The following is a 17,158-nucleotide window of genomic DNA, read 5'->3' on the forward strand; positions in this document are numbered from 1 at the left end:
TTTGAAGAGCTTTTAAATCCAGGAGGACTCACAAAATGCAATTTGGCCTTTGCACTGTTTCAACAATGAGCCATAAAGCTAACACCCTGGACCAATTCTAGTCTCTGTTCATATGCGTTTATCCATGCACCAGTAACTCTAATGTAACTCCATGGAAGTCAATCAAGTGGTGAAGCTTCCACACTGAAATTACTAAAGAAAGGAAATTCTGTCATGCCAGACTGCAAATGAAGCTTAGGGGAACAGTTTCAATCCTGGAAGAAGAAAGTTCCCAGTTATGCAGAGTAGCTCATATCTCAAGAGCCTGTTTTTAATCGTAACTTCTACAACTCAGTTACACAGCTTATGCTTTACTACTTGGATAGTAGTTGCCAACTGGATGGAAACCTGACTTGGTATTTTCCAGTTGATGGGAAAGCTTTCTGAAGGATATTTGCTTGAGCAGCACAACAGCTTAGCATAAGCCTTCCTAGAAATGAAACACAGAAATCACTGCTTCCATTAAATGCACTCACTTGCACTAGACAATGTGAGGTTCATACCAGTACCTTGCTGAACCCTCACAAACTGTGCATTGGGGCTGCTTTAGACAGAGGCAGAAAAGGTAATTGCTAAGAGCAGCATTTTTCTGGAATGGCAAAACAGCCCTGCTACCTACTGGCTTTGGCTCTACTACTTGCCTCATCAGCTTGTACCAATCCCCACATCCACTACCCACCTTCTGGGAGGTGGAGGCAAAGCACTCTACAGTGTTGGTGGGCTCCTGTTGCTGTAGGATATGGCATGTGCCAGCATGTCCTGCAACACAGTGCTATTTACTTCTCAGCCTTGATGTGGCAAGACACAGTTTTGTCTGCATCATTGAGGAGCTTTGAGCTAGCTCAGAATGGCACTTTTTATGAGAGAGTCCCTTTGGCACAGGTGATTGCACAAGCAGGTCCAGATACTCCTGAAATGGAATTTGTTTGGAAAAAACACACCCAACTATTTTAATTTGAATCTTAAAAGAAGATAGAAAATAAAGATAGATCACTGCCATTCCCCCTCATGGTTTCATTCTTACCAGCGGGTAGCTTCAGCTGCACCCAAACCACAATGAACTAATTTCAGCCCATGCTTCAATGTGAGCTAACATGCAGTGTATTAATTGGTACCAACTGAACCAAGGTCTTCAAAACAGGGTTTGGCTTAAGGTTAGTTTGTGGAAGGAAAGGATCTCCCTTTCCAACTGCAATATTCTATCTTCAGTGCTGATGGCAGAGAAAGAAAGTGTGACCTGTCAGAGCAGAGGAGACAGCAAACATCGTATGTTCCTCTCATGTTGTGCTGCTGTAGCTCACACCGCGATAGGTAGAACAGGTGGCTGATTTCTCCACAGCAGTTTGACAATCCTGTCAAAGGGGATTCCTCTGCACAGCTGTGTGAGTGATGAAGAGACAAAGTAATTTGTTTACCATGGATGTCCCAAGACGATCAAGATTTGGACCTATGTTCCCATTCTGAATATTGAGCCCAGTCCAGTGAACAGGGCATACACTCTGCTAACACTGAACCTCTTAAAAATCTTCTGTGATTGGGTGACATGAAGCAGATAAATTATTCTTGCAAAGCTGAAAGTTGGTCAGATAAGCGTGGATATTGCACTGAAGTAAGCAGTGCTCCCAGTCTCAATCTCCAGCTATTCCCAAGGCTGAAGAACAGAAGAGTTTCTGGTTCAATAGGGGAATGTCTGGTCAGCTTGAATCTAATACTTGATAGTGCTGTAGCCAGAACTCTGAGCCAGAATAAATACATCAAATTTGGTGTTTCTTTCATTCTTGAACTATGGCCCTGGTTTGTGAAACACTTAGTTGTTCAAAGAATGAAATACTGAGTCACCAAAAGTGAGAGCTGTAACACTGAGGGGAAGTGAAGCCATCGGAAGTTCTGTCGCAGGTGAGAAGGTAGGAGAAAAGCAGCTTTCCTCAGCTTTGTCTTTTCATGGCCCAAACAAGTAAAGCCTGTCAGATTCTGCTGGCTCTGTGATCAGTCCTGAGGTGCTTGGGTGTGATGACAATAAGTATTAGTCATGATCACAATGTTATTTGTCCTGTAGATACAGCTGGGTTTTGTACTTAGATAATGAGTGTCTCAACAGGGAAAGTTTGGGCATTCTTCAGAGACACAGCAGGAAAGAGGGTAAAGATCTCTCCTTGTCTTGCCTGGTTCTGCTGAATCAGTGTCCCAGCAATCACAGGATACAGGAATTGTTCCTCAACAACTCTCCCAAGGAGACAGGACAGGAAGAAGGAAAGAAGCAGAGCTCTGGGTCTGAGAGAGCAGCCTGCAGCTCCGCAAAAGGCCTTGCAATTCACTTGTTCTCCTGCACTTTGTGTTGCCCTGGGAGGGGTTCCCTGACAGCACAGTGCTAGCCACAACAGCAGTGAAACTCCACACTGACTTCAACAGAGGGTAAAAAGTGCTTCAGCCCTAACCAAAGCACTGCTGGGTTTTCTATTAAAAACACCCCAAAACGGCTGTGAGTTATGCCCAATAAGTTTAATAATTGATGAAACCATAGCAAGTGACAACTACAAAATACAAAGCAGACATGAAAAATGATGGCATAGAAGTGGGAAGGAGTAGAGTCTGCGATGAAAAATGAAAGCAAAATACACTTAACAGAGGATATGGGTTCAGATATAACACACACGGTCACATACAACACCGCATTAGTAACAGCACACACAGATACTCATTATACTGGGGATTTTCACAGTTCTCCACTTCATCCCAGATGACAAGTAAATTGATGTTTTTACTCTCTTACATAAATTCTTGTGCACACAACATCATCAGCACCAAAGGTCTGGAAAAGAAATAGAAATCAGTCAGAAGAGATGGAACCAGCAAGCATTTAACACCATTTTTTAAATGTTATTTTTACTGTAGTAGCTAGTTCTACAGCAGAAATACATTTTCCTATGTCTTTTGACAGATGAGAGCAAAGAAAGGAGTAATTTGGGAAAAGGAATGCAATGTAAGTGACCTTTTTTCCAAGGCACGATGAATTTTGTCAGAATGATAAATGATGCAGAAAATCCCTTTTCTATAGTTTCTTGGCATGCATTTATAAATAAACATGAGAAAAGAAAGGGAATTTGGAATGTACTGTTATATTTAGAAACAGCTGCAGCACTTTGAACTGGAAATGCTGAGGGTGGAATTCAGATGGCATGTTCAAAAGGTATTCTTTGATATTTGCAGGTATAAATCAGAGTAGTTCAAATGAAGTCAGTGGAGCAATGCTGAAGACCAGGAGAATGTATACCTATAACCTGTAAACATAATGCTTCTGTAAGATGTTGACACACCACGCTAGGATACCAAAACCCTCTCTCCCAAGCTGTAATGTGGGCAGTGTCAATCACAACCTTCCTTCAGGATACCGTGACCTTAAACAGAGAATTTGTTAATGATGATAAGGGTCTGAAATAAGGGCACATAATGGAGAAAACTGTAGTGGAGATCAAACTCATTTCCCATGACTAAACACCTATGAGATCTCACAAACATTTGATCACTACACATCTGAAAGTCACTGACTTACTACAGACTATGTCCCATTATCAGCCCATTTCTTATACCGGATCTAGTACCTCAGAGTACCTTGATTTTCCAGCTCCTTAGGGTTGGCGTTATATGCCATTATACCATTGACTGGAACAGTTTTGGATACGCATCTGAAAGCCCTCGTTTTTTTTAAATGACTCTGTAGTTCTGCACTTGAAAGGCAATTCTACCACAGCAATATTGCAGTACAGATTATCAGGACGTTTAGGCAGGACAGTGACTGTGGCAGCTGTCTGAGAAAGCCACCTAAACCCCAGAGTGTGTGTATGTAATTTCAGGTCTGGCAGGCAATTAGACATGAAGGAAATAATGGGTGCAAGAGAGGAAATACTGACTGCAAAAAAACTTCATGTTCAGCTACCCTAACACAAAGTTTCAAGCTCACCACTAGCAAGCTGTGAGGTGGGATGTTTGGCTGTAATAACTGCCAAGGTCTCACTGAAAAATGTAATTAAGACCTACCCCAGTGTGTTATGAAAATTCAGCTGGACTTTATTTGTTTTAATGCTTTCTACGCCTGTTTTGGCCAACACCTCTTTGAAAGGACTTGGCTTTAAAACTGACTCTGGCTTATATTTTCTTCACTTTATTGAAAAGTCTGTTAGTATTTTGGAGATACAGGCTTTGTTTTTATGCATATAAAGAGCTTATAATATCAATCTTCATATACATTTTTAGCTTATACATGAAAATGTCTGAAAATGAATGCTAAAGGATGTAGATAGCTCTTTATTGCCCACAGAACCAGCTGCAAATACCCTTACTATGGCTTCCTTCAACACTTCCAAAATTATAGAGAAAGGCAAAATTATTTCAGTAGGAGCTTTGCCAGAGAAAGCAAGTCGGGTCAAGACCATCCAGGACTTGAGGTTGTCTGTGGAGACTTGAAGGTCACTGTGACAGTGATTGTCTTTCTATGGTACATTCAGGCATTGCTAAGCACAGTGAAGTTTGGGTCCCCTGCTGCTATTGCAACACAAATCATAAATAATAGTAAAACAGTCTTTGTGTAATGTTCTTCAAGAGCTGGCACAGCCCCAGTCTGACAGTTGGAGCTGCACAGCTAAGCAGCCACATCTTGTGATGTGAGTGGGTGCCACATCAGCCAGTTCTAATGAGAAAGGCTGCAGCAGCAGTTTGCCAAAAGTCTTGTAACCTCCCTAGTAAATTTACGTCTGTTCTTTCGGGAAAATTAAGAGAAAAACTCCTTCCCCTAAACCTGTGCAACAGCAGTACAACAGGTCAGCAGCTGTATTGAGAGGGAACACTGCAGGGAAGAGTAGATTGAAATAGCTGTGATCCATACTGCAAGTCTGTCCTAGGATGCCACTGGAGGTCTGAGTGTCTGAAATTCTAGTGTCCAGTTCTGAGATTGCTCTTCTGGGCAGAACTTACTCCTAAAGACATCAGTGTAGTCTGATTGACAGCTTCCTTGCAATACCCACAGGAAGGAGTGTGAAAATAATGATAAAAATTTGTGGAGAAATTAAAAAGAAATAGTAACTTTCTGGGAAAGGTCGGTAGCATGGGTGCCTCCAGAACGCATAGCAGCAGCAAGTCCATTGTATGTACACACAGACCAACTGTACTTCCAACATCCAGCTCCAGCTAGACTTCTGGGGTCTGGAAAATCTCAGGCAAAGGACTGCATTCAAATTGCTCCGTCAGGATAAAAATTAAGTGCAGAAAACATGGACATACCTGGGTAACCCAGATACACAGTAGTCTTAGTCAGTTGCTATACACAAGGATTGTCATTGCAACACACCAGTCCCACAGTCTGGAAAACCACTACAATTTAACACAATCATATCTTTAAATCCAGATCGTAAAGAGATAAAATTCATGCAAAGCCCAATTACAATTACTCTGGAGTACCACGTAGCCACTGGGCACTTCTCAAACAGCCAGACATCCTTTCCTTGAAGACCCAGCTTAGGTTATGTGGCCTCTGACCTGTTTCAGCAATAAGTTGCGTTTTTTAGCACTGAGATTTTATACCTTATACCCATTCAGATGATTAGCGACCTAATTCCTTACTAAAGCACATATATAAATGGCTTTGTCATGGTTATGTACATGGTTTAAATGTGGACTTAGGTAAAATGTGTTTCCCCATCTTATTGTAACTTACTAGCATTGTTGATAAAACTCCACTACACAGTGCTAAACAAAGCAAAGAGGAACATGTTCAAACCTGCTGCATTCCTTTTCTTGTGGTTACGCACAGAAATGTCTAGTGTACAGCTGGGCACAAGCTCAGGGGAAGATCCAAATCAAAAGGCTGTTACTCCTCTATCCTTCACACTTAAATCCTTGTATTCAGGGGTAAGATGAAGCAGTTTAGTGTCTATGGTTCTAATGCTAGGTTGGAAAGAAGTGATAGCTCCTGTCAGAACAAGCAGACTTTAAAAATTTCCATGACCCAAAGGAGCAGAACTTCCTAATAAAAAGACAGCGAGCAATCCTGGCTATTTGGTGGTGAAGTTTCACCAGAGCAACTAAAAAAAAGTGCAACACTACCAAACTGCAATTCAAATCTAATGAGAAGACGCAGGATTTTCAAACACCACCTTCTTATCAGCTTGCAAACATCGCACTTATCTTACAAAATGGTACAAGGCAAGGCTTCTACCTAAATCTAAAACAGGATTTTAAATGTGCAATGACTGCAAATTACAGCATTGTTTTCTTCACTTAGCTTGTCATAATCTGTAGCTAAGAGTCAAAAGCACACTGCAAACAAAGCTCTGCACCAGGGGATAATCCAATAAATTGACCTCTCTCAGTTCACTCAAAATCTGATGACCACTGACATCATTAGAGATTAAAAGAGAATTACAAGGCAGTAATATATTACTGTATGAGTATATCTGCTTTTTGAAGGCCTTCTTTATAAACGTTTGCTGAGGAGCCTTTGTGATAAGTGAAGCACAGAGTATAATTTGGAATAGTGTCATCAAAACAATCACCTGGGAAAGATCACTTTTGCCAGTGTATGCAAAAATCCTGTTACCTGCTCATGACTGACCGACCTGCAGAGGCAACTTGCAAAAGAAAGACAGAATACATCAGCAAACAAATGGAGAAGATGTTACTTAAAAGAATCCTCAGAAAAGGCTTTGTCCCCATGCAAACTGCCACGTTATCCAGAATAAAGATATAAATCTTCACAATAAAGGCATATTGCATGTTTCCTTCTCCTCCCGACACCCATAATGTTTTATGAAAGAGGTTGATCATTATAGGGCTGTAGTCACAGAAGGTGCAGCCTCCACCTTCAAACTTGGATATTAATAGCAAATCACCCAATATGCAACCTCACTTTCTGCAGGGTATCAATGGACAGGACCATGCAAAATCAGGTCATTTATCAAGGTAGCTAAATGTTGATATTTGTGTTTGAGAACTGCTGTATTATACTGTTTCCTTAGAGTCATGCAGCAAATGAATGACAGAGGTAAGAACATGAGACAATGGTATCTCCCAGTAGTAGTCTTGAAAGCCAGTACACAGCAAACATCTAAGCTACACCTGATATTATAAGAGGCCATATACAGGATCAGATGCATCCAAGATGCAAATGGCTTTGACTTCTTTCTCTGCTTATATGCTTGGGATGTGACCTAGACCAGGCTGTACTAGTGAGCAGGGGCTGCAGAATCCTATGTCCCCTCATAAATCTGCTCATGGCAAATAGTAACTTAAAGCATTAGGTCCATGCAACACATATGTATGCAATTATTACAGGCTCCTGAGCTTTTATCAAGGCTGCTTTAACGAGGCCAGCAGCAAAACCCCCCACTGACCTCAGTATAGTAGACCCTCCTTTTGATAACTGATTTCATTTAAGATCACTGTCCAAAAACTATAGAAAAGTTAAACACTTAGGTAGTTTAACATGGTTCGATACAAGGCTTAGGCACATCACAAATCTCAGCATTCAGCTGCAAAGTATCCTTCCAAACCTGCATTGACCCTTCTCACCTACTATGTTTAATTTTAGAAGCCAGCAATATAATTTAAAAAATGTTCACTCACTCATCTGGGCTTCACAGTTCACCAGTTTTAATCAACAACTACGGCATGATTTTTCTGAGGAGGGAATGTAGAATAGAAACCATGCTTGAAACCCCCCTAATGTTCTGATCTTTGACCCTTGCTATAATTGATTCTGAGAACCCCTGTGTGATACGTGAACTGTGTAAAATGTGGTCTGAGGCTGTTTTTAAAGCCCCTCTTCGGTAATCATCCACTTTAAAATGTTTGTGTGTTACAGATTAAACTAAAATCTATAGAGGCATGAGCAGCCATGAAAGCAGCAATGCAGATAAAGTTTGAATATGTTTCTCATTTGAATAGCTAACATTTGGAAGCAGCATCCTTTAACTTTGTAAAGAGCAGACCTTTTGTTCTTCCGACTTACACAAGTGATTAATGTCCCTGACAAAAACACACAGCAACAGCAAAAAACATTATAGAGCATAAAAGAAAGGGAAGAAAAAGCCTATTAGAATTGACTTAATCCCAGATGTTAATTTTCAGACAAGTAAAGGAAATACATATTTTTGTGTTATATTCTGATCTTGATTGCTCAAATGCTAATCCAAGTATAGTTTATGAATGTGGAGTTGTAAATACAGATATTCTGACTCTCTGTATGCATTACAGTCAAAGTACAATACAATATAATCTAAAGATACAGTCAGGACAAAAAAATGTGGACTTTGATGGGGATCTATCCTTTTCACCCTCCTTTGCTTGCATATTCCATGTAATTTTTTTATCTACATTGTTCAGTACTTCTAAAAATGCAGCACTGAAATCCCAGCAAGTGCATAGAGGAGATTAGAAGAAACAGCACTGATGAAAGTAGTTGCAATGTTCTAACACATTCACAGTACCTTTTTTATAAAGCAGAGCTTGATCCTTCTTCCCTTACTCAGCTGAAAGGACTCTTTTTCTAACAGGACTTTAGACCTACATCTGCCATTGTATGAGACGAATATTATTTATGCTACTAGTAAAAGTAATCTCATTCTCCATGCTGCAAGGAGCTAGGGAGAACTAAAGACAAACTCAACTGGTACCTGAAGATAAAGAAAACCTTTGCTAACTAAATAGCTTGTTCCCAGCATCTGTGTACCAGAGGACATGATGTGACATGGAAGACCATTATATTGCTCCAAGGGAGTATCTTTGAAGAACATAAGGAATTCTTCTGCCAGGATGCAAGAAAGATTCATAGTTATACAAGAATATGGTTTCTATTTTAGCTCTGTGGTAGTCATGACAATTCAACACTGATTTTTTTTTTTATTATATGTGATAATAAATGCATTTTATTTAACATGCTGTGTCGGGGAGAAAAAGATATCCTTCCACTAGGAAAATGTCATAATCAAACAGACCCCCTAAGCAATACAGCATATTAGATCAAAATTATGTGGCAAAGCTCCAACATTTACGCAGCCAGTATTAGCAGAGTAAAACTCATTCCTTACCCCCTGCCTGTTGCCCCAAGCCTTTTTTCCATTCATGCCTCAGTCTAACACAGTTTAGATTCCTTCTTGCAACTTGTTCCAAATGGGGTATGAGTTTTCTTGATTTCTAAGAAGGAGACTCAGACTTCTTGAAAGATTTCTTTGGACAGATAAACAGGAGCAGAGACTGTGAGAATAAATAACTGCTACATCACAGGCTCTGCCCCATACAGCTTTGCAGCTGCAGAGATATCGAAGTTCACAATAATGTAGTTTTCTTCTGCTTATTTAAGGTGCTCTGCCAGAATGGAAATAGGGAAAGCTTACCAGTGCACATCAGAAAGAGTAAAGGAACAGGAAATATTTCTTAGGTAAGTAGGAAGGTTTGAGAAGTGTGAAGATGGGAATTGTTAAATGTTTGAACTTACATAGGCAGCAAAACTGAATGAGAATGAATTTCAGGTCCTAAAGAACCCTAAGAAAGCTGGGAGGATGGAAGAGGAAAGAAAGGAGAAGACAAAGAAAGATCTCTTCTTCTCACTATGATCTTAGTTCTGAAGAAGATGTAAGTGGAGATTTGCAGACTCAGATCCAAGGAAAATTTCCAAGTATAAGATAAAATAATCTAAGTTGAATCTTTCTTCACTGGAGTTATGAAAAACCCAAACACAGCTGAGAGGCGAGACATCAAAAGGGATCATGGAGTCTTCTCACTAAGAGCTCCTGTTGCTGCTTTGTTCCCTGTTATAGTTGAGGAACACATCTCAGCCAATCCCTTCAGGTAGTTTAGCTTTTAAAGCCCAAATAAGGGTCTGGAGGGAATGTTCTGGCGTTCTAAAATTAGGGGCCACACACAAGAAAATGTACCTTCCCTTACTCTCTTCTAAGAGTAGAACCCTTTGCTGCCTCACAGAAGGGTTAATTTTGGCCATCTTTAGTCCTCCAAAGGACCAGAGACCTTAACACTTGCCACCATTACTCCTAGAAACACCTCATTGCTGAGCTTTAGGGTGTCAGAAGATTTTGAACATGTTGACCCACGTATTTAAAAGATTTGTATATTCAGTCCATCAAATTTCATGAGGGGCTTGAAAATCTTTGTCCTGAGGACCAAGTAATGTCCTAATATTTAATAAAGCAAAAGAGGCCATTATGCTCCAGAAAAGTGGTAGGAGAATGGAACTGCATGTCATATTAAGTAGTAAAAGACAGAATGATCTGGATCACTTGGAAGCAAACACTATGTTTTCATAATGGCCACGGTAAAACTGTACATTGCAACCAATGAACATAGTCCCAGCTTGCAGAAGAGGGGAAGGGGATCAGTCTGGGGAATCAGAAACCAGGAAGATTACTTGGAATCGTGATCAGCATGAGATCTTCCCAAAGAAGAGTTAATGAAGTCTTTGCATAAAAATCAGAGTAATTTGAGATGAGAGTAGGGAGATGAAGTTACCACTACATCGGGTGCTAGTGTGATTGCTAACAAAACAGTATGTGCCATTCTGGTGTTCATAGTTTAGAAAGGAAATTGATAAATTGGAGGGGGTTATAGAAGCACTGAAAGAATGATTCAAGGAAAGCTTGCTTTATATTGAAAGGCTTAAGGTCTTTCAGTGGTTTAGCTTACCAACAAGAAGATTCTTCCAAGAGGTGGCTTGATTAGTGTTAAGAGAAGTATTTGCAATAGCAAACTTTAGGCATGTTATTGAGGTTCGTTTATACACAATACATAATGACTGGAAGTTGAATCTAGACATATACACATTAGAAATAATGTGTATATTTTAATGGCAAGGAAATAAACCAGTAAAACAGCTTATCAAAAGTTGTGATTGAGTTCCTATAATGGAAATATTTTAATAAGAAGGAAGTTTTTCTAATTTATATACTAATTTGAAAAATAATTAATTCAGAAAAGCTCAACAGACTGTATTATACAAGAAAAAAAAGGATAGATGGCTTTATAATCTTTGAGTCGCTCTGGTTTCTTAACCAACCTCATTTTTCTTCCCCAGCAGGGTAAGTTCACATTGCTGATTGCAGGAGGCAATTGTATTATAACTGGCTTTCTTGCTTTGCTTGGAGCAGTTCACTTTGTTCAACAAAGCTGTCTCACTAGTTTGTTGCTTAAATAATAAACTACAAAAATGTATTCTTAGAAAGCTGGAAGAATTATAGTTGAGAATATATTTTGTCCACTGCATTATATATAAAGATGTGAAGCAGAGATCAAAGTACTTTGCCTCCTAAAGTTTTTTGATAATATAAAGAATTCCAGTGGTTGAGTCAAAAGAAATTACCCAGAAATGGAGCATTCATTCAATAGAAACCAGTGCGATTTCACTAATAGCATACACCTCCTCATAAGGGGTGGGTGAACAGTTTCAAGATGTCTGGAATAATATTAACGCTTTAAAAGCTTTTTGTTTATACTTGGTTAGGTTTGGATCCTGGTTTTGCTTCAGATGCAATCTTAAAAACAGAGCTCCAACTGCTTTAGAGAAGCATTGGGGAGGCTGTTTGTTTTTTAAAGTGCAGTGGTTTAGTGTGTGTGATAGCTTGAAATAAAACCTCCCTGCTTTGATGTTTTCTTACCCGTCACTCCAGCAGCCTGTCTTCCATGCCCAAACTGATGAGGCGTAACAGTCTAATCAACTATTTATCCGGAATTCACTAGTAAGAACATGTGCCATAAAATGATTCTGAACTCAAGCTGAACTGTGCTACTTGGAGAAACTGTGTCTTTATCCAGTTCTGGGGATTGTTTCATTAATGTAGAGGGACTACTGAGGAAGGATTCAGTGAAGAGAACTCAACTAACAGAAATAAGTACAATATAAATAAACAGCACATGATTCGTGGTGTAAATGGCGAGGCTGTTGCAGAGGTGCTGCTCAGAGTGCCTACAGTAACCTTGCTGCCCTATGAAAGGTCACACAGGAGTGGGGGGATGTTGGCTGACAACAAATGTGCAAATCGGTGTATTTCTGAGAAACTCATGAAGGCAATTCTGAAATGGATTCAGAAATGATCAAGGAATTGGGGAAGGTGGCAGAGATGGGGGAGGAATTATATGTTCTTTATAAACAGAATGAGATTAGAGCTAACAACATGCCGCATCTTTCCTGCTATACACCATGTGATCGTGGATAAGAAGCAACATATTATGCACATGCCTAAAAAAAAAAGGTTCTCCAGAAATGAGGTCAAAGGCCTTGATCTCACTTTCACCGGAGAAAATCTGCAATAAATCAAGCAAATTCTTTGGTGGTGGTGTGAATTTACAGAGCAGAAGTGGCCCACTTGTCATTATTCTACCATAAAATATGGCAAAAGTTACAGCAATAAAATGCAAGTGAGAACCTGCATACGTCTTCATTTGTTCTTAAAAAAAACATTTAAAAGAAAGGAAAGGAAAGTGATATATGAATTGTACTGTAGAGGATTATGAAAATGGTAGTTTTCCAGATGGATTTAAGTAAGGAAAAATAGTAAGTCATACTACACAGCAACAAAAAACTGTTAATATGGTGCATGCATTGGGTGGGTTCAAAGCTCTTACCAAAATCAGCTCATCATTAGCTAATTCTCGAGTCCAGTATGTTTTGGGGCCATCTCCCTCAATAAGAGTTTGTTTGCAATAGATCTTGTTTTCATTTTCCCAAGTGGCCAAACTCTGCAGGCAAGAAAACCATTAAGAATAACATTAATTATATTCCCCAGCAGCATGAGGCAGAGAGACAACAATGAGCAGTAGTGAGAATAATTGCTGCAGTAAAGGAGCAACACATAGATAGATAAAGGCAGAGGGAAAAAGACATCAGTGGAAAGTGGTGAAATCAAAATTAAGGTGTGAGGGGGCATTTTGGAAATAGGTATATATTAATAACAAAGTAATTGTAAATGTGTCTGTTCAGCGTAAATCTGCATTTGTTTCCAAATGAAAAAGCCACCCAGTTTTCCTAAAATGTTTGATGTTGAAAAGTATAATTTAGAAACATGGGATAATGTAGTGCCTACATTCCCAAGCATCTTTGTACACATGTGGTTTGATCTGACATGTTATTTATCACTACAGAGTTCCCTTAGTGTAAAAGCATAAAGAATCGTATGTATCATGTTGTGGTCATAAATAATGCAGTATTTGTCACTTACGACCTTTCATGCTATATGGCACCGTGCCAAGTTAACTGTATATTAAACACTTATTGTGCTAACAAACTAGAATAAATCACAACTAAATTAAAGAAACTTTGTTAGAATTCTACTGTTTGCGATATTACTTTTTTAAAGTTGTTTGTCTGGAGATTGAAATACCCTCAGGCATTTTTCAAAGCATTTCAATAATGACTAGGAAACCACTGAAAAATTAAAAAAAAAAACACCCCATAGGATTTTGTTTAGCTTTCACAAACAGACAAGCCCTGACTCTGTTGCTTTTGATTGTAGCACTGAACTGTTATTCTACAGTGCAATGGAACAGCTGTGCAGAAGGATGCCCTGTAATAACTGTGCAAGTAATCACTTTATAACTAGCACATGGGAGACATTCATTAGTCTGTGATTATATACATACACATGTGTGCGTGCATATGTATGCACAAATTCAAGTTAACACTTCCCAGATTTTCCAAGGGGGAAAAAACTTTACTTTGATTTAAAATTAGCTGTTTACTTTATAAATATTTTTTCAAAACAATAGGGTTTTTAAGCCAACAAGCCATCTCAAATGGCAGTTATATGGCAGTTACTATGCCTTGCAGTACAACTACATATGACTTTTTGTCTGTATGAACAATGGATCAAGTTAGTTGGCAGAACAAAACCCCCCAGCCCATAAAGTGTCTCAAAATCTATCGCCAGTCAGCAATTTTGCCAGATATTGCAAATTACATTCTGAAGCATTATTTTATTATCTGTCAGTTTCTGCTCTGTGGTCACATCTTGGTTATATACACACAGCAGTACAACTTATTCCTGAGAGTGGACCATAAATAATTTCACAACACATGGAAAAAATTTACTACTTCACAAAACACATTTCTTTCAAGTTTTTCCAACTTTCCTAGCTTACAGCCGTAATTATTGTTTTTCCATCTGCAGCAATAAATCCTTCTCTAGAAAGTGGGTCACATTTATTGTATATGCATTATGCATGGAGATGCTAAAATACTACTTTTGCCAAACAAGATAAATTAACAAAGCCAGCAACATTTCCTGAACAAACTGTTAAATATACGATAACTCATCCTAGAGATCAAGTGGATGTTCTAAATGTTCACTGACTCCCAGAATCTGCCTTCCTTTTTCATAAATTTAAATTCACAGCAATTGCACCGGGGATAGTAAGTTGTGAATTTTTAGTGGTGCACATGGTCTTAGAAGCTGGCCCAAGAATTAGCAGAGATCATATTTTGGAAAGCAGATTATTTCACCATCATAGGATACTTTTAAAACTGTATTCTCATTTGGGACTACATTCTGATACTCTTCATTCATACTTGTTTTAGAAGTGTTTTATCTATACTTCTAAGCATGAGAGTAAAGTGCCTGAGGAAAGGATAACAAACCCATGCCTTTGGAAACTTTTTTCGAAAGACACCTACGATCACAGCTCAGTTCTCCAATACCCCAGATCCCATGTATCTACACCAGAGAGAAGCTGGTGTCAGATGCTGCTGCCTTAAAGCCCCCTCCATGGCCACAGAAGTGGTTACAAAGGTAGAGGAGCAGGAGCTCACACACAGAATCAAGCCCAAAACACTCCAGTGAACGCCCTCTAATGCACTTCTGCGCAAGGACATGGTGTAATTACGGCTGGTATAACACTAGCTCAAAGTCTGTCTTACACTGTTAAAGACTTATCTGATCAGCAAACCGGAGACGTGCACTTGCAAGGCAATGAAAGAGGATTTCGGCCCCAAACTACCAACAGCCAGCAGTCCTGCTTGTGAACGCAGCTGATGCAGTTTAGGACAAAAGTTATGTCAGGTTTGTGCACTAAATCCTGACTCTTGAGGTCTCTCTCGCTCCACCGTTCCCCACATTCTTGTCAGGGACAGAGGCTGGGGAGAGCTTTCACTGCAGCTGGGGTCTCCAGGGGAGAGGGAAGCAAAAAGAGCTGGACAAAACCCTGCCAGCCGAGGAGCTGGCAAGCAGGTACTCAAACGTTGCCTTTGGGACCTGTGATGCTCTGTTGCCTTCAATTTCAGTTTCACCCTGCAAGAAGGAGAATGGCAGACAAGGGACAAGAGGAGCGGTGACCAAGAACCCCCAAAGACTGTTTCTGGGAAGAAGAGGGTGGAGGGCAGCAATGCCACTGGGGACACCAGCAGCAGATGTGTTTGTCCCATCTAAAAAGAACTTGGTAACACACAGACACAAACGCGCCCCAGCTGTCCTCCTACCCTGCACTTTCGTCCATCCACCGTCTCCTCCTCAAAGCTCTCCCCGATTTTGAAGTTGATCTCAGTGGTGCGGACCGTGGTGGAAGTTTTGATGTAGAACTGGTCCCCGTCCTGGCGGATCTCCACGTGGGGTTTGGAGGCAGCAGCCACCGCCACCTTCCTGAGCATGGCATTGACACCTGGGCGAAGCGGGGAGGAAGCAGAGCCTGAAGTCGCCCACCGTGCCGGGGGCTGAGCTCGCCCAGCACCACGCGGATGGGGCGGGGGGGCGAGAGGCCGGCGGCGCGGCCCCGGGGCGCAGCCCTCCGGCGGGGCTCCGCGCAGCGCGGCGCAGCAGGGAGCTGCGGCTGCGGGCAGCCCTGCGCAGACGGCAGACGCGGGGTCTTGCGAGGACCTCCGCGGCAGAAGCCGCCGGGCCAGCGGCAGCCCGGATCCCCGCGGCAGGACCGCCGCCGCTCGCAGGTGAGGCTCTGGCCGCGCCGTGCCTGCGATCGCCCCTCCCCGGGCAGGGCTCGCAGCTCTGCCCCGCACGGAGCTCTCCCCGGTGCCTGGCTCCCGAGCCACCGGAGCGCGGCTCCGGCTGCGGCCCCGCCGTGTCCCCCTCCCGCGGGCCACAGCCCCGGGCTCCCCCGCGCCTCACCCAGCGCCTTGAGGAGCTCGTCGAAATTCTCGCTGCTCTTCATCTTCCAGGTGCCGGCGAAGTTGGGCATGGCGGGGCGGACGGCGGCGGGGACGCGGCGCTGCGGCTGCTCTCTCTGCGGCTCAGGCACCTTGTGAGCGGGGCGGACCGCGGCGGCGGCTGGGAGAGCGGGTCACACCCACCCGGCCCCCCACCCCTTCCCCCGGGGCCAGCACCACGCCGCCAGCCAGCCGGCCCCCTCCCAGCCCTGGCCCCACCATCCATCCATCCCTCCCTCCAGCCCTCCATCCATCACTGCCTGCCTTGCAGCCCGCCAGCTGCCTCGGGGGGCTTCCCAGGGAGGAGAGCCGGATCGTCACTTGTCCCGCAGCTGGGGTGGACATTGAGGACCTGATGAAAGGCCCCAGAGGCAGGCAGAGAAGGGAGAGGACAATCCAAGTAAGAGCAGGCTCTCCGGGCTCACACTGGCTTGATCCCCACCACGGCATGGAAACACATTACACTCTACCGCCGAGCTCCCCGTGCCCACAGGCCTGCACCCCAGCAAACCTGCCCCCAGCACTGCTAACCTGGACAACCATGAGGCCAAGGGGGTGCCAAGGAGCACAGGGTGGGAGACTGTTGTAAGGAAGCTGTCATTGCCCCTCCAATCCAAGTCCACCCCTTTGAGAAGGGTGAAGGACAAAGATGTATACAATGTCTATACCATTCCCTCATCACAGCCACGCACTCCCTCATTGCTCTGTGGTGGTTTCGGCCGTTGGAGGATATAGCTACAGAACCAGAAGGTATTCCTGCTGCACCAGGAAGAGCAGTGCCCATGGCAGTCACAAGCTTTTGCAGAGAAGCACATCAAGCTGTTTCACACTTATTTAAATGAACACCAGTGTGCTAAAGATTTGAGCACCGCTCTGTGCCTCTCAGACTTTCCATGACCATTTCCATCGTCTTTGCTTTGAATCCCTCAGTTTCAGCTCAAAGATGCCAGACTAAAGCTCCTTATTGCAGCTGAT

General features: G+C 42.2%; 1 protein-coding gene across 1 annotated transcript; it reads right to left on the reverse strand.

Annotated features, from left to right (window-relative positions):
• Window positions 1–2,759: 2,759 nt before the first annotated feature.
• CRABP1 (cellular retinoic acid binding protein 1) lies at window positions 2,760–16,215 on the reverse strand. The gene is made up of 4 exons (XM_068410744.1): window positions 16,146–16,215; window positions 15,506–15,684; window positions 12,661–12,774; window positions 2,760–2,848 (listed from the first exon to the last, which is right to left on the reverse strand). The coding sequence occupies exons 1-4, from the start codon at window positions 16,213–16,215 to the stop codon at window positions 2,798–2,800; spliced, it is 414 nt and encodes a 137-aa protein (XP_068266845.1). The 3' UTR covers window positions 2,760–2,797.
• Between the last annotated feature and the right edge of the window lie 943 nt (window positions 16,216–17,158).

This window comes from Nyctibius grandis, chromosome 11 (assembly GCF_013368605.1).
Source record: "Nyctibius grandis isolate bNycGra1 chromosome 11, bNycGra1.pri, whole genome shotgun sequence".
Lineage (NCBI taxonomy): Eukaryota > Metazoa > Chordata > Aves > Nyctibiiformes > Nyctibiidae > Nyctibius > Nyctibius grandis.

Excerpts from the sequence above, each read along its gene's own strand:
- CRABP1 (XM_068410744.1), bottom strand. The coding sequence starts at position 16,215 with ATGCCCAACTTCGCCGGCACCTGGAAGATGAAGAGCAGCGAGAATTTC. Across the intron at positions 12,775-15,505 it reads TGGATGGACGAAAGTGCAGG|AGTTTGGCCACTTGGGAAAA; the intron begins GTAGGAGGACAG and ends TCTTGCCTGCAG. Across the intron at positions 2,849-12,660 it reads CTAATGATGAGCTGATTTTG|ACCTTTGGTGCTGATGATGT; the intron begins GTAAGAGCTTTG and ends TTTCTTTTCCAG.